Source organism: Perca fluviatilis, chromosome 14, assembly GCF_010015445.1.
Source record: "Perca fluviatilis chromosome 14, GENO_Pfluv_1.0, whole genome shotgun sequence".
NCBI lineage: Eukaryota > Metazoa > Chordata > Actinopteri > Perciformes > Percidae > Perca > Perca fluviatilis.
This window is the reverse complement of record NC_053125.1, coordinates 29,047,633-29,071,797: the sequence shown is the minus strand read 5'-3', so window position 1 is coordinate 29,071,797 and position 24,165 is coordinate 29,047,633. Positions and strand designations below refer to the sequence as shown.

General features: G+C 38.9%; 2 protein-coding genes across 2 annotated transcripts; both read left to right on the top strand.

The window, feature by feature from the left end:
* The first annotated feature begins 908 nt into the window (after window positions 1–908).
* On the top strand, window positions 909–7,109 carry LOC120573523. The gene is made up of 4 exons (XM_039823309.1): window positions 909–1,076; window positions 4,084–4,446; window positions 5,447–5,539; window positions 6,302–7,109. The coding sequence occupies exons 1-4, from the start codon at window positions 983–985 to the stop codon at window positions 6,439–6,441; spliced, it is 690 nt and encodes a 229-aa protein (XP_039679243.1). The 5' UTR covers window positions 909–982; the 3' UTR covers window positions 6,442–7,109.
* Window positions 7,110–11,976: 4,867 nt separating this feature from the next.
* On the top strand, window positions 11,977–23,928 carry LOC120573520 (butyrophilin-like protein 2). The gene is made up of 4 exons (XM_039823305.1): window positions 11,977–12,150; window positions 19,348–19,710; window positions 20,649–20,741; window positions 21,309–23,928. The coding sequence occupies exons 1-4, from the start codon at window positions 12,057–12,059 to the stop codon at window positions 21,446–21,448; spliced, it is 690 nt and encodes a 229-aa protein (XP_039679239.1). The 5' UTR covers window positions 11,977–12,056; the 3' UTR covers window positions 21,449–23,928.
* The last annotated feature ends 237 nt before the right edge of the window (window positions 23,929–24,165 follow it).

The following is a 24,165-nucleotide window of genomic DNA, read 5'->3' as shown; positions in this document are numbered from 1 at the left end:
AAAATTACAGTTAACCATGATCAGGAGTTTCCCCCAGTGTGGGATTAATAATTTACGATTAAGTCTATTTTATCTTATTTGATTATGTATTTTTAGTCAGTATTTAGGCTACTAGACTTGCTGAGTCACAATGCTGAGTCATACACCACACAATACTATCATTTTTTCACATTATCATTATTTCAGACATAGTGATCATGTGAAAAAGAGCTAGAAAGGATTAAAGTCCACTTGCATTAATCTAAACCATGTTTTAAAAGTATAATTTATGAAGGAGTTTTATCTGCGAACGATATAGGTCTATATTAGTTTACCAGCCTGAATGCTTTTTTGAATTTATTTAGTGGTTTTTGCTTTCAAATTAACCCTTGTGTTGTCTTCACGTCGACCAACAAGCAACTTTTTGTTTTTCTGGGTCAACATTTCAAATTAAAACACTTTTGTGCTTTTCTACTTTCTCAACGTTCTTCTTTCATTTTTTTAATTGAATACAACACCCAAATTCAATGAAAGTAGTGAACTCAGAATTTACCTTACTAGTTGTATGGAACCATCCGCGTTGTTGTTGTTGTTGTTTCAAAATTTGGTTGAAAGAAACCCAAATTTGTGATATAGAAACTTTTTGAAAATGGGACAAATGTGACCTGAGGACAACCTCAACAGGAGGGTTAACGTTAACGAACATTTGAAGATAATTCAAATGTCTGGTTCTGAAATAATAAATCAGTATAAATGAGCAGAACATTCTAGTGTAATCTCGTTTTAACACGTCCTACTGACTGCTTTTGATACACAGTCAGTCAGAGTTATGTTTATATAATTACGCAACCATGTATGGTAAAAATATCAATGGAATGCATAACGTCAAGTGGTGACGTAAGACGCAGCTTAAAGGATCTACCTCCAGCCACACGTTCATTCATTCGGCGGCAGTTGAGCTCACAACAACCGGTAGTTTTCTGTCTTCCTACCGGCTCAGTTCATGGTTAACTTCGAGGTCTTCGTGTTGTGCTTCACTTTTACACTCTGGACGGTCTTTGTTCCTTTTAGCACGGCACTACAGACGGACCTTAAAGGTAAGTTCATGTGTTTCAGGCTGTTAGCTGAACTTATTTCTTCTTTCAATTCAAATTTCACCGGGCCGAGCTCAGCGGTAACGTCAACGTTACGTCAGTTAATGTTAGCTGGAGTACAGACTGTGTATGAACATTTTCTACTGATAAGTTTTATCCATAAACCCGTCATTTGAATTAATATTAGACGTTATTTTCGGTGTGGCTTCGCTGTAACTGTTTAGCTATTTAAATGTTTTTAAACAGCCCGCTATCATCCGCCCATCTCTACGTTTTTACTGACGTTAACGTTACACGGATACTGTTGGCCTATAATGTTCGGAATATCTGTTTAAATATATAATGGCTGCGAACGGTGTCAGACCATGGATACAGTTACGATATAAAGCTAGCTAGCTAGCGTTATGTTTACTAGAACTGTGAAGTTGAAAACCGTTAAACTTTTAACGTTACTGACGCAACGTTACCATAGCTACTCCAAGCGCCGTTGTTGTTTCCAAACTAACTGCTTTCTGTTGATTGTGTTTAACTAGCTAACGGCTATAACGGCAGCAGTTGTTGCCTGTGTCTTTCACCAGATTCTTCACACACACACACACACACACACACACACACACACACACACACACACACACACACACACACACACACACACACACACACACACACACACACTTCATGTCTGTGGTGTCCGTAATGACTCAAAGAGGACGTTACTGAGATGGGGGTCGTTTCACATAAGTGGTCTCAGTGTTTTCCAGAAACCACACAGTTACACACTTGTTAAGAAGTTCTGAGCCTCCTGTATGAGCGAGACAGCATCCATCAGTTAAGTTGTCTTTGGATCTTTTGAATTCACTGATCCAGACTGATCCAGTATATCCGTCCATCTGTCTGACATGGTAGCCTACAGCTTTGAATGATGTGACCTCACTGTGTGCCTCGTGTTACAGTATGTCCCATCAGATGTGACATCACTGTTACATCTGCTGGTTGTTTTTTAAATCTGGGTACCCGTCCGGTTAAACAGACTTTCCAGATGTACCGTGCCAGTGTGATTATCCCTTGTGTTGTCTTACCGTCTACTATGCAACTTGTCAAAATAGAAAATGAACACTTTTTTTGTTGACATTTTTGTTGCCTTTTTCCAAGGTTTTGATCCTTTTTATTTTTTGGCACTTTCCCCCCACTACCACCAGTGTCTGTCTGTCTGTCTGTCTGTCTGTCTGTCTGTCTGTCTGTCTGTCTGTCTGTCTGTCTGTCTGTCTGTCTGTCTGTCTGTCAGTCAGTCACTAACACCAACTTATGACCACTAGGTTTACACCTTTTTTATTCTTGAAATTCATGGTCAATAAACCTCATTTTATATAATATTATGTCTAAATTTTGAGTCAAAAAATTGAAATTGTGACAACAAATAGTTAAGATCAGAGGATGCCAAGTGGAAAATCACTGGTATATGTCAACGTTTAGTCAGGATATACTGTTTTGAAACGATTTCAGTCTATTTTTTTATTTTTATTTTTTTCTCAAATGCTATATCAAATTGAATAACAGTGATTATTAATTTTACCTGCAAAGACAAAAACAATTCCCTGGTTAATAGACTTCAACTTGGCAAGAAAAGGAAACGGTCATCGACTTTTTTCTTTTCTTTTAATTTTCTAGAATAAGTGATGGAAATAACTCTTACTTTCCCTAGTTCGCAAAATCCCCGCTTCCTAATTCGCACCGCTAACGTAAAATAAAGTTATTCGTCTGGGAAAGTTGGTATGAATTAGTCAGGGTTTTCCCGCCATTATAAGGTTTAGTCAGGACTTTTTTTTTTTATCGAGTGTTTGTCATTTATAATCTACTCTAAGATTGTCCCAACTTCTAGACACAGATACCGAGAGAACAACAATGTGAAAGAGAGACTCAACACGACTACAAAGAGAAACAAAAACCCACAGAGACATGAAATGTACGGGGGAAATTGCTATAAATTTAATGAATGAATGGAAAGTTTGGGAATTATTTAGAAGTAAAATATTAGTTGCGATTACAGGGTTACTCGCAGAAAAGTTTTTATTTTTTTTCTCGGTGAGGGCCCAGCCGGTGCCAGTCACAGACTGATGGAGGCATTAACATAGAGCCCCAATAGTTTCTGTGATAACAAAATAATGGCTGGAATTGCGAAATTGAGAATTTAAAAAAGCTATAAGACAGATTTCATAGGGCTTATTACATTAAGTCATTGCTGAAGGACAGATTTCATAGGGCTTATTACATTAAGTCAGTGCTAAAAGATAACTGGAGATTTGAAAATATGACTACATCTAAGTTTCCGACCTACTGTAACTGTAGCTAAAAATACATTAATAAAGAAATAATTCCCAGTGGCTCCGGCCTGCAGTACACTGGCAAATTGGCATTTTCTCTTTTACCATCTTTTTTATTTGTTTTTTTGTTTTTTGATTTTTTTTTACAATTTAATGATGAAAATATCTCTTAGTTGCCCTAGTTCTAGGGCTGGGCGATTATGGAGAAAATCAGATATCGCAATATTCTTGTCCTAATACCTCCAATGTCGATATTGTGGCGATATTCTAGGGTTGACAATTGGTGCTTTAACAAAATATCTTCACAATGAGATTTAAGATATGTAATGTACATATAATGTCTGGGTAAAAAAATAATAATAGAACAGCTAGAGTAGTCTGGTAACACAGAAAAGTACATCACTACTGTAATGCAGCCTTTAAAACCAGGAGAAGACACCACTTCAGCCATTTACGATATCCAAAATCTAAGACTATATCTAGTCTCATATCACGATATCCATATAATATTGATATATATTGCCCAGCCCTACCTAGTTCACAAAATCCCAGCTTCCTTCCTTCGCACTGACGTGAAATAAAGTCATTGGTCTGGGAAATTTTGGTACGAATTTACAGAAAAGTTTTAGAATTTAAAAGTCTTCCAGAAGTTTTAAATTGTCATTGTCCCCTCTTGTGTGTTTTTCCAGTTCAGGTGATTGGGTCCCTTCGGCCAATCATCGCCGCCCCAGGCGATGATGTCATCCTGCCGTGCCGGCTAGAGCCCGGCGAGGACGTGCGGGACAAGACGGTGGAGTGGTCCAAGCCGGACCTGAAGCCGGACCCGTCGGACCGGCTGAGCCGCGTCGGCTACGTGCACCTCTACCGGGACAGACGGGAAGTCCCCGACATGAAGATCCCGTCGTACGCCCGGAGGACGGCGCTGTTCACCGACGCCCTGAAGGAGGGAGACATCTCGCTCCGGATCGCCAACGTGACGCTCGCCGACACGGGCCGGTACCGATGCTACGTGCCCAAGCTAGACTGCCACTCCATCGTCGAACTCCTCGTCGGTGAGTAACTTTGGTTTCGGGCGTTTAAGGTCCCGACACAAGGCTGGAGGTCGTTGTTGTTGTCTTAGTCTCGCTTTGCCAGACCTCCCTCCCTCCCTCTCCTCCACAGAGCTGCGGAGGAAGGTCCGCCACTTTAAAACAAATTAATAAAGCTTAGAATGAATCCCAGGACACATCTTCTGGTCGTATCGCTTGTCATGTGACCCAGATATTGTAACGTTTTTTTGCCCAACGTGGCGTTTTTATTTGAAGCGGCAAAAAAATTTGTCAGCTACGGCCCAGGATGTTTGGAGTTGCTATGGCAACAAGTGACAGCTTTACCTCAACAGTCCTATAGTTAACAATTTGGCACATCTCAACAAAATCAACAATTACCATCAACAGTCGTACCCCTTAGCGTAGCTAACGTTAAACAAAGAAATGGTAAATTACCTAAAAGATAAATTGCGATTAGACAATTGTGTAATAATATAATTGTTCGGGACCTCAACTCAAGGCCCGCGTATCAATTTGGCTTCACAATACATTTTTCCCATACCACAAAAGGCGGGAAACTCAGTGACTCATTCACTCAAAACCAGAGTAGTATCATATACATATTGAGGGTGTGAAACCGGTCGTTGTTTTCACTCTGAGGTGCAGCACCTGAGTCGTTCTGGGCTGCACCTAAATGCAAACGTGGCAATAAAACAAACCCCAAAAAGCATCTTAACTTAACCCTTGTGTTGTCTTTGGGTGAAATTTGACCCGTTTTCTTAGTTTCTTTGTTAGAAATACGGGTTTCTTTCAACCAAATTGACCAAAAATAACATGGGCGGTTCCCAGTGATGCTCTTCGCAAGTCAAATTAACGATCCACTACTTTCATTGAATTTTGGGTGTTTTTTAATTTAATTTTATGCAATCGGACACTTGTGCTTTACAGCTGATTAAGCATTGTTTTGTCAACAACTGTTTGTCCTATAATGTGTTATTAAATCTTTTATTTTTATTTTTTACAGAGCCACGCTTTGTTGAAACCTTGACAACGGAGACGCCGCTGCATCCCAAAATCCTCCAGACTCCAGGTCCAAACGATGAGACGGGTGTTGAAGGTGAGCACACGGACCGACTCCGAGAAGACAGAAGCAAAACGCTGAGTCATGCTTACTTTGACTGCTAGTTAAGATCACAGGATGTTGAGTGGATCACCGTTTATTTCAAATGCTATAAAATTGAAGAAAAAACCCCCACCCACAATTCAATGAAAGTAATCATTAATTCTACCTGCTAAGAATGTGACATGGCTTCCACACAACGTACATCAACACATTCAGGTTATTCTGGGGCAATTTGGTTCAAAGAAACTCATAATTAATAAGGGGCAGCATGGTGGCCCAATGGTTAAGCACTGTGGCCTCACGGCAAGAAGGTTCTGGGCTAGAATCCAGTTGAAGTCGTACGACAGGCAGCGGACGGTTCCTATTAGGATCTAGGTTCAAATCCAGGTCGTTCCGGGCCTTTCTGTGTGGAGTTTGTATGTTCTCCCCATGTTTGCGTGGGTTTCCTCCGGGTGCTCCGGTTTCCCCCACCATCAAAAACATGTACTAGGTTTTCCAGTCTCGCTCAGATCTGGAGTTGGTCCCCGGGCGCTGTGATTGGCTGCCCACTGCTCCCTTGAGGGGGGGGGGGGGTAATTGCAGAGAATGAATTTCGCTACATGTATGTGACAATAAAGTACCTTTTTTAAAAATGGGTCAAATTTGAACCGAGGACAACACAAGAGTTCAAGAAGTTAACCTTCATGCTTATATGTATAAATGTGTGTGTGTGATATTCCAGCTACTGTAGCTTATGTTTTTTCTTTTTTCCATCAGGTGGGCGTCTGTACCTGAGCGTACCGATCCTCGGTGTGTTTGGCTGCATCGTCCTGATCCTGAGTGCTGGACTCAGCGCATATTTACTCAAACTAAGGCTTCAACACCAAGCTGTAAGTCAGGACGACTTGCTCGTTTAAGAGAGAGCACCAGCACTACCTTCACTACTACGTCTGGGACAACGTTCAGTCGGGAGATGATGACCTCTGCGGTATTTCACCGGACCTTTTAACCGACCCACGGTGGAAGAAGTCTCTCAGGGCTCTCCTCCACCAGCTGGGGGGAACTGGGAGGGAAATACACCGTTCACACACTGGCTCTTTGTGGTTCTGTTGTTGTAACGACGCTGTGTGACCAGAGGCCCGCGCTACGGAGCAAGGTTTGGCCTCAACGAGGTGACTTCAGGGTTTGGTGGATCACGGCGGCGGATCGCTTGTTGCCGGGTCAACGGCGCCTTCACATCGGCACAGTAACCACGGCTGCAAAACGACAGACAGTCATTCATTTCCTACGGAGATTTGCAGACCGCAAGCGAACGGGTCTGAACCGATGCGAACAAGTGCGCTGCGGAAACAAAATTGGGTCCGTTGGTCATCCGGAGGTGTTTAAAAAAAAAAGTTGAACTCGGACGATAGGCAACGGACGGTTCCCATTAGGGTTTTTAATTGTAGGTCTACTGCAATCACATGGCAACAGTAACTACATTCAGGGATTGACATTAACTTTTTGAGGCACTTGTCCTTCGGACAAGTACATTTACGTTTCACTTGTCCATGCATAAAAGTCACTTGTCCGGGTAAAGATTCATCATTTTATAAAAAAAATTGTGTTTTGCTAATGCAGAATTTGAACAAACCGTTGAAAGCATCCAAACACTATCAACATTAATTCTGTTGAAACAGTAGAAACAAACGTGTCCCAACAATAGATTTCCCCTTCAACAAGAAAAAGGATCTCCAGACTCCATAATACAAAGTAATATGTTGCGGCGCGTAGAAAAAAAAATAAAAAAATTTTATTTTTTTTTTTTTTTTTTTACGTGTGAAAAAAAAAAAAAACATACAAAGTCGATACTTTGAGATATTGAGTCAATATATTGAGATTGTAAGTCAATATTTTAAATGTTCTTATTGGTTTGAGATTCTTTGTCAATATTCTGAGTTACTAAGTCAATATGTTGAGATACTAAGTCAATATTTTGAGATGTCAATATATTTAGATACTAAGTCAATATTTTGAGATAAATCAATATATTGAGATACTGAACAATATAGTGAGATATTAAGTCAATATTGAGATACTAAGTCAATATTTTGAGATAAATCAATATATTGAGATACTGAACAATATAGTGAGATATTAAGTCAATATTGAGATACTAAGTCAATATTTTGAGATAAATTAATATATTGAGATACTAAGCCAATATATTGAGATTCTAAGTCAATATTTGACAGTTTCTCATTACTTTGAGATTCTTAGTTTATATTCTGAGATACTAAGTCAATATTTTGACCAGAGGTAGTGGTGACTTGAACTTCTACTATATCTAAAATAATTTTGTAGACATACAATGGATTTTGCCACTAAATGTTGGTGTTAACTTTTTTTATACAATTTCACAAATTTCTACCCGGCAGAGGCTGATTTACGAAAAAAATTTTAAAATATTTAACTGATATTAAACTGATATTTAATCTGCATATATTATTTATTTTTTTCAAAAAGGAGCAAAAAAAAACGACATTATAGAACGGCTTGTTTATTGCTAAGGCAAAATTAAATGATTTATTAAATCGAGAATAGTTATTGAATCGAATCGTGACATTTTCTGAATCGTGCACCCTTAGTTCCTATCCGACAATTTTGTTAGGGCAGTTAATACCATACCTGCTATGGCTCAGTTGGTTAGCAACAGACATCATAGCAACAGACATCATAGCAACAGACATCAGACTATTGTTATTATACCGCTATGTCTCATTTAACCGACCCAACCTATCAACATCCTGGGCAGCTTTTCTCCACGCAGCTGTTGTAGGAATCAGAGAATGTTGTTAGGACCCAAATGCAGAGACAGCAGGCAGAAGTACCAAGCTTGAGGATTTAACCCTTTGTGTTGACTTTGGGTCACATTGACCTGTTTTTTCAATTTTTGTTTTATATCTGAAAATATGGGACGTAGAAATAAGCGCTGAAAATGTGTAAAAGAAAATGTTTACAATTTAAAACATTGGAAAAAGCAAAAACAAACTATGAAAAAAAAAAAGGCTGACGGGAAGACAACACAAAGGTTAATATCAAGCAAGATATTCAACCCAGGAGTCCTCAAAACAGCAGGCAAGGAAATCCAAAACCTGGTAGCAGTTTAAAAAACAAAAACAAAAAACAAACAGGAGTCGCAGGAAACGGGAACACTGAGATAAAACGGGTAGCCTCGCACACGCTCCAAAACCGAAATGATGACCTGACAACAGACGAAGAAAACACAGAGACTAAACACAAGCGGGGACGAGGAAACGAGGGACAAGGTGACAAGAGCACTCTGTAACCGGTGAAACAAGTCAGGGCGGGGCAGACCATCGCAAAGGGCGGGAAAACGCAACGCAGGAAGTAACGCATGACATGACGAGGGAGAAAAACGGACTACCAAAATAAAACCGGAAACCGAACAAATACACAATCATAACAGCAGCAGCCTTTCTGTTTCTATTTGGATGGATGAGAGGTCAGAGAGAATTGGACATTTGGACACTGACCTTTTTTTTCTTTTTCTACTCTCTTCCGACGCTTTTCAACGGTGTAGTACGACGTCCACTGGGTGGGGGGGGGCGCGTTGCGTATTACGGAGCTGATTTCAGGTGCCAGTGTGAAGGCGTCGTCAGAGACTCAACAGACTTCACTCTTGGGAGATTTTAAGTGACCTTTTTACACAAACAAAACCTCCAAAGTGTACTCCAGTAACATTGTTAGAATAGTTACATTATCAAGACTAGACCGAAACACTGAAGAGTCTCTCAAGGAGCCATTTTACAGCACTACTCAAACAAAATGTCTAACTGGAAGCCCTCTACATTGGCTTATTTATGAGTGAAACCCAATCCTAATACGGAGTTTGACGTCGTCGCCTCTATCTGGTCAGATTGTGCATGTTCTTTCCTCCGCCTCACACCGTGCTCCGATTTCATCAAACTTTATTTATTATCTGTTTACAAAATGAACCCAAACACTGACAACGAGGAAGATGATGTTGGGCACATGTTAAGAATGTACGAATCGACCTCAAGTCTTCAACTCGCTGTATTTACTGCATGCAAAATAATCTCTACAGTAACAGAAGATATGTTTTTATAAAACCGATGTGTAAACGTTAGGTCCACTTGTCATCTGTTGCATTATCGCAGCAACCGATTTTATTCTTAAGTCTTTACTAGCTGAGATAATCTTTTTTTTAAGATTATTATTTTTGGGGCCATTTTAGGCCTTTTATTTTGATAGGACAGACATGAAAGTGTGTGTGTGGGGGGTGACTTGCAGCAAAGGGCCGCAGGTCAGCGTCGAGGAGTGAATCTCTATATACAGAGGCTTGTAAATGTATTCATACCCCTTGAACTTTTCCATATTTTGATAAATTATCATCAGACATTTAACGACTAAGTGGGTAAAGGAAAATAATAGAACAGTCTGCTAAGTTCAGAAAAGTACGTCACTTTACTCTAGCACAGCTTTTAAAACCAGGAGAAGACCACACTTACCATATTACAAGTTTTACGACATCCGAAATCTAAGACGATATCTAGTCTCATATTATATCGATATATTGCCCAGCTCTAGGGTTGCCCAGCTCTAGCCTCACCTTATTTATATTCTACCTTATATTACATTGTTGGGTTGTATTATTTAAAAACTATATGCACTGAAGGATCTCTGTGTCTTGAAGATCTAAAATCATCTTGCTCATCTAAGGCGGGACTGTTTGTTATCCATTCTGTTTCAGAGATGATATGATTTACTCTCTACATTAAAGATATTTAGAGTATTTGCACTTTGTTCTTGTTTTCAGATGTTGCTCTAATGTTTGGTCTCGTGGTAACAAGGAGAAGCTGCTAAATAAATCACATTTTTGAAATGACTAACTTATCTACACATTAATTTGTGGCCTGAACGTCCCCCAGAGCAGCACGTTGTTATGCTGCTGGAGAGTCCTAGCTTTAGTGCCATACCACACCAATTATCACTATGGAAACGCTGGTGTATCTTTTATAGAAATGCAGTATTGTTTTTCTTTTGTATTTATTTATCTCTTTAATGTATGTTGTATGTCATGTCTGTGTCTTCTGAATGGACCTTGAGTTTGGCAATAAAGCTGATGATGATGACTACAGTGCAGTGTGTTGACTTCTATCTCCCGTCTCTTTGCTTAAAGGTGGCGTTCAATGTCCTCTCTCTCTCAGACTCTGTTTGTGTCTGTCTGCATTTGTCTCCGGCGGTTATGAGATACCATACGCTGACATCCTCTTGTTAAAGGGAAAGTTATGTATAAAGGCTTTAGGCCGCCCTACACGTTATTGTAGGCCCAGTTTATGTAACTTCATTTTATGAAATACAGTATATGTAGTAGAGGGGTCCCTGCTCCGTCTCTCTCTCACTCTCTCTCAGTCAAGGGGTCCTTGACTTAAACGTTGAAGACCCCTGCTCTAGTGTTACAAATGTCTCTTTACCTTCTTGCTGTTTAGTGTCCCAGTGTGTATGCATCCTAAATATACACAAAGGAAATTTATATATATATATTTACTCTCGAACGTATCATCTGGGTGCCAGTGTTTTGACAAGTAACTAGAGAAAAAAAAAAAAGCTGGGAGGGATTAAAGTCCACTTGCATTAATCTAAACCATGTTTTGGTTAATAAAAAGTATAATTTATGAAGGATTTTATCGGTGAACAATAGTTCTATATTAGTTTACCAGCCTGCATGCATTTTTGAATTTATTTAGTGGTTTTTGCTCTCTATTAACCCTTGTGTTGTCTTAACGTTGACCAACAAGCAACATTTTGTTTTTCTGTGTTAAAATATTAAATTAAATCTTTTTCGACACTTTTGTCGCTCCCCCCCCCCCCTCCCCTGATGTTTTTGGGACTTTTTTCAACGTTCTTTTATCTTTTTTTTTCTCAAATGCCATAACATTGAAACACCCAAATTCAATGAAAGTAGTGAACTCATAATTTACTTTACTAGTTGTAAGGAACCATCCACGTTGTTGTTGTTGTTGTTGTTGTTGTTGTTGTTTTTTAACTATTTGTGAAAGACACTAAAATTTGTAATATAGAAACTTTCTGAAAATGGGTCAAATTTGACCCGAGGACAAGAGGAAGAGGAGGGTTAACGTTAACGAACCTAAGATAATTCAAATATGTCTGTTTCTGAAATAATAAATATAAATGAGAAGAACATTCTAGTGTACTCTCGTTTAAAAACGTGTTATATAATCCAGCCGACTGCTTTTGATACAGTCATTCACATAGTCAGACTAAACACATGACTCTGACTGTCAGAGTCATGTGTTTATTTACATGCTACATGGATACGTGGGAGTGGCAAGAAAACAATGACCAATGGAAAGCATAACGTCAGTTGCCACGTGGTGACGTAAATCGCAACTTCATAAGGAACCACCTCCAGTTACGCATTCATTCAATCAGTGTCAGTTGAGCTCACAACAACCGGTAGTTTTCTGTCTTCCTACCGGCTCAGTTCATGGTTAACTTCGAGGTCTTCGTGTTCTGCTTCACTTTTACACTCTGGACGGTCTTTGTTCCTTTTAACACGGCACTACAGACGGACCTTAAAGGTAAGCTCATGTGTTTCAGGCTGTTAGCTGAACTTATTTATTCTTTCAATTCAAATTTCAGCGGGCCGAGCTCAGCGGTAACGTCAACGTTACGTCAGTTAAGGTTAGCTGGAGTACAGACTGTGTCTGAACATGTTATTCTGATAAGTTTGATCCATAAACCCGTAATTTGAATTAATATTAGACGTTATTTTCGGTGTGGCTTATTCCCTGTAGCTAGCTAACTGTTTAGCTATTTAAATGTTTTTAAACAGCCCGCTATCATCCGCCCATCTCTACGTTTTTACTGACGTTAACGTTACGCGGATACTGTTGGGCTATAATGTTCGGAATATCTGTTTAAATATAAAATAGCTGCGAACTGTGTCAGACCCATAGATATATTGTTCTATATCTATGGTCAGACCATTGATACAGGATATGTAGCTAGCTAGCTAGCTAGCGTTATGTTTACTAGAACTGTGAAGTTGAAAACCGTTAAACTTTTAACGTTACTGACGCAACGTTGCCATAGATACTGCATCCAAACGCCGTTGTTGGGGTGTAAAATTAACATTTAGAGCGGTACACAAGGAGATACTAATCAAAACAGTAGTTTCCTAGATATGTCACTACACATTTTCCTTGCAATCTTAGTAAATTTGATCTTTTTCAGTGAGGGAAAAAAACAATTTTAAAGTAATTTAGAAACCAAACAAAGGAAGGCTTAGAAGATCTCCACTTACTGCAATGAATATGATATTTACCCATTAGAATAATCATATTGACTAAGTCTGATACTGATGAATCTATATTATCCATGTAAAAGAGGATGTGTGGCAAGGTGGGAGTAGTGACAGCCAAATATGTATCTCAGACCAGAAGCTGTTGGACACGGGGCAAAAAAAGGAACATGTGATCCAGAGTCTCATCGGCCACCTCACAAAAAAACACAAGTGTCTACATCAAATTTGAATCTTCTTCTAAGAAAGTCAGCGACCGGACATATCTTGTAGATTATTTTAAAGTGAGTCGCTTTGACTTTTGGGGAAATGGGCCATTTGATGAATTTAAAATGTGCTTTTTCTATGGACAATGCATCAGGGCTGCTCCCTCTTAGTTGACTAATCGGTCGTTTTGGTCTTAGTCAACTTAGATTGCACATCTCTGGTAAACACAAGAATTAAAGTGGTGCTTTTGCGTGACTCTTTGCAGAGAAACTCAGATTTTACAGATCTGTCGATTAAATCAACTAATCGATCAGTCGATACAATTGAATGAGTGTTAGTCGACTCAGAATTTCTTCAAATTGAGCACAGCCCTACAATGCATGTTTGGAACCTGTACACACAATCCTGTTATAACCAAAACATAATTTAGATGTCAAAGCATCACTAATATATTTATTATTACATTTATTGTCAAATTAAGTACAATCATTAATGACTAAATTTGGTAAAGTTGGTAAGGGTCTTGTTCTTGCATATAACAATGTGTTTTGAATTAACTGTAATAATGGTACAGGTATTGCTGTACAGATCTTATTGTATTCTCTATATGTACAGTTTAAATTATATTTGTCTAAAAAAAAAAAAGCTTTATGTTCCAAAAAGTTACCATTATCATCTATAATATCATTCACAAATACAATGCCCTTTTCATACCTGAACAATGATTTCCTATTGATTATAATGACCCTATTGTTCCATAAGGTGGATCCATGTGGAGAAAAGTTATGGGTAAATCTCATTTTCCAATATTGGAGAACTTGTTTGTGGAAGTTTGACAACTTAACAGGAATTTTGGTCACCTCAAAAATCACATTGCAGAAGAAAAGCAAGCCCTCCTACTTTCTTAAATAGATGTCTAGGTATGTGAAACCACATATAATCTGGTTTTGATAGATATGTTTTCAACCAGTTAATCTTAAAGGTCCCAAACATTGATTCAAAGTCCAGTGCTTTAATACCACCCATGTCATACTCTTTAACCAGCTGTGATTTCTTAATATAATGGGTTCGGTTTTTCCACAGGAATTGGAAAACAATTGAATTGGCTTTCTTAATATTACCGGAAGAAACATACAGGGAGTGACATGGATAAATTACTTTTGAAATAACTTCTGATTTAGACAGAGTGACTCTACCAAAGACCGTGAGATCTCTAGTAAGCCAGCGACTCAAAGATTTCTTCATATCTATTAAACGGTTAGAAAAATTAACATCTTCCCTTCTAATAGCATTTTTAGATAAAACTATTCCTAAATATTTCACTTCAGCTTTAACCTCAATTGATGAGATGATGGAATCCGTTGATGAGTGAATGGGAAGTAGCTCACACTTTTTTAATATTGAGGGTTAATCCTGAAGCTTTAGAGAAAGTCGATACTGAATCAAGGGCACCATCAACCATGAATTTATTCCTTAAAAGGATTGTGTCGTCTGCAAATTGACTAATTTTAAATTCCTTGTCAAATATTGAGATCCCTTACAAGTCGGGGGTTGTGATTATTGAATATTATAAGTGATTGGGTGGCTAGAATAAACCGTTTGGGAGAAATCGGGCATCCCTGCCTAATACCGTGGAGCACTTCAAACCTAGGAGTTATACCAGGATTAAGGGACACAGAACTATATATGTCAGTATAAAACCTCTTAATTATTTTACAAAAGTTGCTCCCAAAACCTAAAAAATCTTAGGCTAAGATTTCAAATAAAAAGGTATGTTCAACAGTATCAAATGCCTTTTTATAAAAATCAAGAAATAAAATAAAAGCATCAGTGTAAATGAATGTAAATGAAGTCTCGATAATCCAGCATGTCTAGTAGCAGTCTGGTATGATTATGTATATTTCTACCTTTCATGAAAGCTGATTGACACTCAAATCAATAACACGTGACAATCCCTCGTTCAGACGATTAGCATAGACAAGTGCCAGCAATTTATAATCGTTGCATAACAAGGTAATTGGTCTCCAATTATCCAATAAAAGATGATCTTTGTTAGCTTTGGGAATTAGAGTGATGAGACCATGTTTCATATTGGGAGAAAGATTACCTTTTGAGATACAATCTAAATAGGCATTATAGAGCATTTCCCTGATATCCCTCCAAAAGAGAGACAGAAACTCCACGGTTAGCCCATCTATTCCAGGTGACTTCCTCAATTCTTAGCTCACCTTCCATAAGTTGTTTAACGTCATCAACCATTGTCTTTTTAAACCTCCTGAATCTTATCTAAGAAAAAAACATCAATCTTCTTTTAGAAAAATGGGATTTTATACAAGTTACTATAAAAAGCTTTGACGTTTTTCGTTTACTTCTTCTTGATTTTCAACAACAATATCATTGATATTTAGCTTCCGAATATTTTTCTTTGTCTGTCTTTTGTTTTTCCAGACAAAGAAATTAAGAAGAGTTTTTCTCCCCTTCTTCAATCCAACGAGCCCTTGAACAAATAAATGCTCCTTTGGCCTTTTCCAGATAGATGGATAGATGGATAGATGGGACTGTAGATAGATTCAGTCTGTTCTTGCCATGTCAAATCATTTTTACAGCATAGCGTCTTATCTTTTTAAGTGTTGGTGATTGCTTACTTGTTCTGATAGCTATCTGTTTAACTTTGAATTCAAACCATTCCCATTTACTCAGAAAAGACATTTCCAATTCACCCTACTTCTTTAACCAGTTGTTTAACTGCATTACAAATCTCAGTATCTTCCAAAAGGGCATTGTTAAATTTCCATGTAGAATAATTATGTTCTTCTCTCTTCCACCCGGAGAAAGTGTCAAGGATATTACACAGTGATCAGTCAGGGGTGATGCTGAAATATCACATCTATTAACCTCATTAATGAGATTGTCTGTCTGATAATTACCAATAATCCAATCTTGAGCACTAGCCATTATTAGATGAGTTGAACCAGGTAAATTGTTTTCTGGTTGGGTTTTTAATTCTCCAATAATCTATTAGATTGGCCTTTGTGATCAATTCAAATATTGTTTCATCAAGTGTGTGGCAATGTCTCTGTGATGGTAAGCGGTCTAACCAGAGATCAGGGGCTAGGTCGAAATCTCCCCCAATTATTACTCTATCTGTTGAAAAAAGCATTTTCCATTCCTCCTAAGTACTTACTTAAGGATGAGAAGAGATGTTTGTTCTGTGCTCTTTTGTTATAACCATACACACAGGGCTGTGCAATTAATTGAAATGTAATCGTGATTATGATTTTGACTCCCAATGATCACAAAAACAGAATAATCGAGAAAAACAATTATTTAGCTCGTTCCTTTATGCAAGTAAACTCTTATTTTCTCTTGTGTTCTGAAAAAATGAAGTTTAAATAGGAAAACTATTTAGGCAAATTACACAGTTGTATGTTTTATTTATTTTTTTTTTTTACTGATGATTTACTTAACTTTTTCCACTGTTTTTTAAGTTCAATAATTGCATCATCTTTCCAGAAGTCAATGAGTAATCGTGTTAAATTATCGTGATTTCAATATTGACCAAAATAATCGTGATTATATTTATTTCCATAATCGAGCAGCCCTACATACACACATAATCAGATGTAGTTTATACCGTTCATTTCTGCCGCGACCGTTAACCAATAACCGGTAGAGTCACTTTCATGGTCAATCATTTCCCCAGGAAAATCTATTTAATAAAATCATAACTCCTGCAGAGTGTGACGTTCCATGACTGAAAAACATGGAGTCTCCCCATTGCAATTTCCAAAATGTTGTGTCAGACTCAGCTGAGTGAATTTCTTGTAAAAAAACAACAACACAATTAGCCCTTTGCTCCTTACAGAAAAGAAAAATAGCCTCACGTTTTACATTATCTTTCCTCCCCCTAGTATTTAAAGAAATAAAGGACAACATTTAGGTAATGAGTAGATAATCCATAAACATTGCACAAAAGGAATGAGTAGTTAGTCCTAAATCTACATGGTTTGTGTAACTAGCCTTCTAGAAACTATAGAGGCAGAAAGACAAAACTAACAGCTATTGTAGCAAAGTTCTATTTAAATACATTATCAAGTTCGCCTACTTTGTTATAATATTCTTAATTTTGGCATAACAAGAGATATCAAGGGGTGAGCAGTTGCAATACCATATATGAACAGGTAAACATTCAGTATCTGCCATATGCTGGCGTGCAAAAATATTTGGAATCATCAACGTAGCATTAACCGTGCTCCAATCTTAGCATCAGGTTATTTAACCTCAAATGTTCAGAGATGCATTAACAAACAAAGTGCGGTTAGTGTTAATATACTTATAGGGCTGGATTATGGAAAAAAAACATAATCACGATTATTTCGGTCAATATTGAAATCACGATAATTCAACACTATTACTTGTTGACTTCTGGAAAGATGTTGCAATGATTGAACTTAGTAGAAAATGTTAAATAAATCAACAGTAAAAAAAAAAATAAAAACACATACAACTGTGAACTTTGCCTTAAAACTTTTCCTATTTAAACTTTATTTTTTCATTCAGAACACAAGAGGAAATAAGAGTCTACTTGCAAAACGTAATGAGTTAAATAATAGCTTTTCTCGATTATTCTGTTTTTGTAATCATTGGGAGCCAAAATCATAATCACGATTACATTTCGATTAATTGCACAGTCCTAATACTTGCATATCGGAGCGTTTATGTCAAACAAACAAAAAGATTAAAGTTGAAAAAAACGTGATTGTAGGCTGAATCTCTGACAGCCAATCAGATGATAACAAACCAGGTGTTCAGTTTGGGTCCACTCTCCGGTTATCGATCGAGAGCCTATCCTTCTTTTCAAGAATGCCCGTTTACCTTTTTTACCTTTTTTCTTTCTGGCTTCTTGGACCAGTGGCCACAGCTTTTGGAGAAGTCTTCTTTTGAAACGTACGTGCATGTCTTCACACGCTCTCGCATCCTTTTCGACTTCTTCCAAACATCACCCCGCACCGCTCTCATCCCGAATTGAATGCTTCCTCAACGTCAAACTCATCGCATGCCTCGTGGTGAGCAGCCGAGTTGTAGTTGTTGGTCGGACATGGTTCCAAAAAAAAAAAACGAAGAATAAAACCCCCCAGAATGCTGTAATAGCTTACTTTTATCACTTAATTTTGACCTTTTACATTGAATAGCTGTTTAGTAGAGGGGTTGTTATAGTTTATCACATTTCCAGGACTAAAAAGAAACTTTTTTTTACCGGAGCCTGCGAAAAGCGCTGCCACTCACTCTGCCATCTTGGGGAAAAAAAGCTCCTCTCACGGCAGCAGTTGTTGCCTGCCTCTTTCACCAGATTTGTCACATATCACACACTCTTTCCTGGCGGTTTTTTAGACACACACACACACACAGAAACTCACACACACGCACTTCATGTCTGTGAAGTCCGTAATGACTCACAGGGGGAATAACCAAGTTTTCCCTTTTTAGCGTTACTGAGATGGGGGTCGTTTCACATAAACGGGCCCAGTGTTTTCTAGAAACTAACACAGCTACACACTTGTTAATAAGTTCTGAGCCTCCTGTATGAGAGCGACCCTCCATCAGTTAAGTTGTCTTTGGATCTTTTGAATTCACTGATCCAGACTGATCCAGTATATCAGTCTGTCTGTCTGACATGGTACAGCTTTGAATGATGTGACATCCTGTAACACGAGGAATCATCTGGTGTGTGTGTGTGTTGTGTGTGTGTGTGTGTGTGTGTGTGTGTGTGTGTGTGTGTGTGTGTGTGTTTTTTTGTGTGTGTGTGTGTGTGTGTGTGTGTGTGTGTGTGTGTGTGTGTGTGTGTGTGTGTGTGTGTGTGTGTGTGTGTGTGTGTGTGTGTGTGTGTGTGTCACTAATTTTACACTTATTTTTGAAATTCATGGTCAATAAACCTCATTTATATAATAATAGGTCTAAATTTTGAGTTAAAAAATTCCAAACAATCCAAGACTTCTCCTTGGCTTTCACAAGACTGTAATTGGCCTGTTATTTTACCATTTTCTACAATTTTTAATGATGAAAATATCTCTTAGTTGCCTTAGTTCCCAAAATCCCAGCTTCCTTCCTTCGCACCGCTGACGTGAAATAGTCATTGGTCCGGGAAATTTGGTATGAATTTACAGAAAGGTTTTAGAATTAAAACCTAAGTTATTAACCACTGTACGTTCCAGTCTTCCCCCTCTTTCTTCAGAAGGTTTAAATTGTCCCCTCTTGTGTGTTTTTCCAGTTCAGGTGATTGGGTCCCTTCGGCCAATCATCGCCGCCCCGGGCGATGATGTCATCCTGCCGTGCCGGCTAGAGCCCGGCGAGGACGTGCGGGACAAGACGGTGGAGTGGTCCAAGCCGGACCTGAAGCCGGACCCGTCGGACCGGCTGAGCCGCGTCGGCTACGTGCACCTCTACCGGGACAGACGGGAAGTCCCCGACATGAAGATCCCGTCGTACGCCCGGAGGACGGCGCTGTTCACCGACGCCCTAAAGGAGGGAGACATCTCGCTCCGGATCGCCAACGTGACGCTCGCCGACACGGGCCGGTACCGATGCTACGTGCCCAAGCTAGACTGCCACTCCATCGTCGAACTCGTCGTCGGTGAGTAACTTTGGTTTCGGACGTTTAAGGTCCCGACACAAGGCTGGAGGTCGTTGTTGTTGTCTTAGTCTCGCTTTGCCAGACCTCCCTCCCTCTCCTCCCTTCCTCCACAGAGCTGCGGAGGAAGGTCCGCCACTTTAAAACAAATTAATAAAGCTTAGAATGAATCCCAGGACACATCTTCTGGTCGTATCGCTTGTCATGTGACCCAGATATTGTAACGTTTTTTTGCCCAACATGGCGTTTTTATTGGAAGCGGCAAAAAAGTTGTTAGCTATGACCCAGGATGTTTGGAGTTGCTATGGCAACAAGTGACCACTTTACCTCAACAGTCCTATAATTAACAATTTGGCACATCTGAACAAAATCAACAATTTAGCTAGCTAGCTAACGTTAAACAGAAAGAAATGGTAAATTACCTGAAAGATAAATTGCTATTAGACAATGGTGTAATAATGTATTTGTTTGGGACCTCAACTCAAGGCCCGCGTATCAATTTTAATACATTTTGCCCATGCCAAAAAAGGTGGGAAACTGTTTTTTTTTTTTTTTTTTTTTTTTCTTTTTTTTTCTTACAAAACTGATGAGTGGTTTTATATACATATTGAGGGTGTGAAACCGGTCGTTGTTTTCAAGGGTTTCACTCTCAGGTGCAGCACCCGAGTCGTTTTGACATGTTTTCTTAGTTTCTTTGTCAGAAAAATGTGGGTTTCTTTCAACCAAATTTACTTTTTGACATTTTAGACTCAGACGTGGTGATAATAACGGTCCCAAATTATGTCAAAGTGCTTTTTATTTTATTGAAAAACATCCTCTTTTTTTTTGAGGAAAGAATTCGACAGCTTTAAAACTTTAAGGATCATTTTGTCAACAACTGTTTGTCCTATAATGTGTTTTTAAATCACTACAAATCATCTTTTTTTTTTTTTTTTTTATAGAGCCACGCTCTGTTGAAACCTGGACGACGGAGACGCCGCTGCATCCCAAAATCCTCCAGACTCCAGGTCACAACGATGAGACGGCTGTTAAAGGTGAGCACACGGACCGACTCCGAGACGATGGAAGCAAAATGCTGAGTCATGCTTACTTTGACTGCTAGTTAAGATCACAGGATGTTGAGTGGATCACAGTTTATTTCAAATGCCATAAAATTGAAGAAAAAACCCCCACCCACAATTCAATGAAAGTAATCATTAATTCTACCTGCTAAGAATGTTACAGAGCATCCACACAATGTACATCCACACATTCAGGTTATTTTGGGGCAATTTGGTTCAAAGAAACTCATCATTCTGATATAAAAATGGGTCAAATTTGAACCGAGGACAATAGAAGGGTTCAAAAAGTTAACATACAGGAATCCCATTCCCCATCCCCTTCATGCTTATATGTATAAATGTGTGTGTGTGTGTGTGTGTGTGTGTGTGTGTGTGTGTGTGTGTGTGTGTGTGTGTGTGTGTGGTGTGTGTGTGTGTGTGTGTGTGTGTGTGTGTGTGTGTGTGTGTGTGTGTGTGTGTGTGTGTGTGTGTGTGTGTGTGTGTGTGTGTGTGTGATATTCCAGCTACTGTAGCTTATGTTTGTTTGGTTAATTCCATCAGGTGGGCGTCTGTACCTGAGCGTACCGATCCTCGGTGTGTTTGGCTGCATCGTCCTGATCCTGAGTGCTGGACTCAGCGCATATTTACTCAAACTAAGGCCTCAACACCAAACTGTAAGTCAGGACAACTTGCTCGTTTAAGAGAGAGCACCAGCGCTACCTTCACTACTACATCTGGGACAACGTTCAGTCGGGAGATGGCTGCCGCGGCATTTCACCGGACCTTTTAACCGACCCACGGTGGAAGACAAAAGACAACGTGTTATTCTCTGTATCACATGGTTCTCCTCCACCAGCTGGGGGGGACTGGGAGGGAAATACACCGTTCACTAACTGGCTCTTTGTGGTTCTGTTGTTGTAACGACGCTGTGTGACCAGAGGCCCCGCGTTATGGAGCAAGGTTTGGCCTCAACGAGGTGACTTCAGGGTTTGGTGGCTCACGGCGGTGGATCGCTTGTTGCCGGGTCAACGGCGCCTTCACATCGGCACAGTAGGATGCGTTAAACAAGTTGAACTCGTACGACAGACATTAGGGGTGTGCAAAAAACAAACAAAAAAAATCGATTCAAGCTCTACCAATTCAAAATCGTTGGCTTATTTTATTATTGTATGTCTACTACTAATCACATGGGAATAGTAACTACATTTACATACTGTGAATCGTTTTTTTAAATCGAGAATCGTTCTTCATTCCACATTTTCTGAATCGTGCACCCCTAGTTCCTGTCTGACAATTTTATTAAGGCAGTTGATACGATACCTGCTATGGCTCGGTTGGTTAGCAACAGACAACGGACTATTGATATTACAGTGTTTTCGTTTAGGATTTTTTTTATTTTTTTTTAGCAGTGGGGGCAGGTCTCGTCACTTTATTATATCGCTATATCGCATTTAACTGACCCAACCTATCAACATCCTGGGCAGCTTTTCTCCACGCAGGACCCAAATGCAGAGACAGCAGGCAAAAGTACTAAGCTTGAGGATTTAATATCATACACAAGATATACAACCCAGGAGTCCTCAAGACAGCAGGCAAGGAAATCCAAAACGTGGTAGCAGTCAAAAAAAACAAAAACAGGAAGTAAACAAGACATGACAAGGGAGGAAAAACAGACTACCAAAATAAAACAGGAAACAGAACAAATACACAATCATAACAGCAACAGCCTTTCTGTTTATGATAGATAGATAGATAGATAGATAGATAGATAGATAGATAGATAGATAGATAGATAGATAGATAGATAGATAGATAGATAAGAGGTCATAGAGAATTTTTATTCGGAGCTGATTTCAAGTGCCAGTGTGAAGGCGCCGTCACGGAGAGTCCACGGATCTGAACTGGATTACTGCGGTTTAGTCACGATGTCACTCTTGGAAGATTTAAAATGACATTTCGCACAAACACAACCTCCAAAGTTAGGCCAATAACCTCTGACACGGACATATTTCTCTTTACAATTTAAGACTTGAGATGGTAAAGGCACCACGGTGCTTTTATTTTATTTTTATTTTTTTACCTCTGTTCTTAAAATCTCATTAAACTTTATTATCTGTTTACAAAATGAACCCGAACACTACAACGAGGAAGAAGATGTTGGACAGATATTAAGAACGTACGGATTTACCTCAAGTCTTCAACACACTGTGTATTTACGACATGCCAAATAATACGTACACTAACCATAGATATGCTTTTATAAAACTGATGTGTGGACGTTGGGTCAACTTGTCATCTGTTGCATTTTCGCAGCAGCCAATTTTATTCCTCAAGTCTTTACTAGCTGAGATAAGATCATCTTTTGGGCATTTTTAGGCCTTTATTTTGATGACGTCGAGGAGTGAATCTCTGTATACAGAGGCTTGTAAAGGTATTCATACCCCTTGAACTTTTCCACATTTTGTCACGTTACAACCACAAACATGAATGTATTTCATTGGGACTTCGTGTGATGGACCAACACAAAGTGGCCCATAGTTGTGAAGTGGAAGGAAAATGTAACATGGTTTTCAATTTTTTTTTTTTTTTACAAATAAAAAAAACTGAAAAGTGTGGCGTGCAAAAGTATTCAGCCCCCCCTCAAGTCTTTTTTGGGGTTATGTCTCTACCAGCTTTGCACATCTAGAGACTGAAATTTGTGCCCAATTCTTGTTTTACAAAATAGCTCGAACTCAGTCCGATTGGATGGAAAGCATCTGTGAAAGGCAATGTTCAAGTCTTGCCAGATATTCTCAATTGGATTTAGGTCTGGACTTTGACCGGGCCATTCTAACACATGAACACATGAATATACTTTGATATAAACCATTACATTGTAGCTCTACCAACTGGGCCACCCAGGCGCCCAGCTGAGATATTTCTTAAGTTTCAATGGTTCTCTCTCTCTCTCCCCCTAACTGACCCCAGCATCACCTTATTTATATTATACCATATATTACATTGTTGGGTTTTATTATGTAAAAACTATATGCAATGAAGTGTGTGTGTGTGAGACTGTTTGTGGTCCAGTATAGTATTTTCTAGTTTGTTGCACTCTGTTCTTGTTTTCAAATGTTGCTCTAATGTTTGGTCTCGTGGTTACAAGGAGAAGCTGCTAAATAAATCACATTTTTGAAATGACTAACTTCTCTCCAATTAATTTGTCGCCTGAACGTCTCCCAGAACAGCATGTTGTTATGCTGCAGGAGAATCCTAGCTTTAGTGCCATACCACACCAATCATCACTATGGAAACACTGGTGTAAGTGTCTTTGATGTTTTTGACCATTTTTTTTTTTCAACGTTCTTTTATCTTTATTTTCTTTTAATTGAATACAACACTCGAATTCAATGGAAGTAGTGAACTCATAATTTACCTT

Bases quoted from the DNA above. Each gene is read 5' to 3' on its own strand.
- LOC120573523 (XM_039823309.1), top strand. From the start codon at position 983: ATGGTTAACTTCGAGGTCTTCGTGTTGTGCTTCACTTTTACACTCTGG. The intron at 1,077-4,083 runs GTAAGTTCATGT...GTGTTTTTCCAG, and splicing joins ACTACAGACGGACCTTAAAG to TTCAGGTGATTGGGTCCCTT. The intron at 4,447-5,446 runs GTGAGTAACTTT...TATTTTTTACAG, and splicing joins CATCGTCGAACTCCTCGTCG to AGCCACGCTTTGTTGAAACC.
- LOC120573520 (XM_039823305.1), top strand. From the start codon at position 12,057: ATGGTTAACTTCGAGGTCTTCGTGTTCTGCTTCACTTTTACACTCTGG. The intron at 12,151-19,347 runs GTAAGCTCATGT...GTGTTTTTCCAG, and splicing joins ACTACAGACGGACCTTAAAG to TTCAGGTGATTGGGTCCCTT. The intron at 20,742-21,308 runs GTGAGCACACGG...TAATTCCATCAG, and splicing joins CGATGAGACGGCTGTTAAAG to GTGGGCGTCTGTACCTGAGC.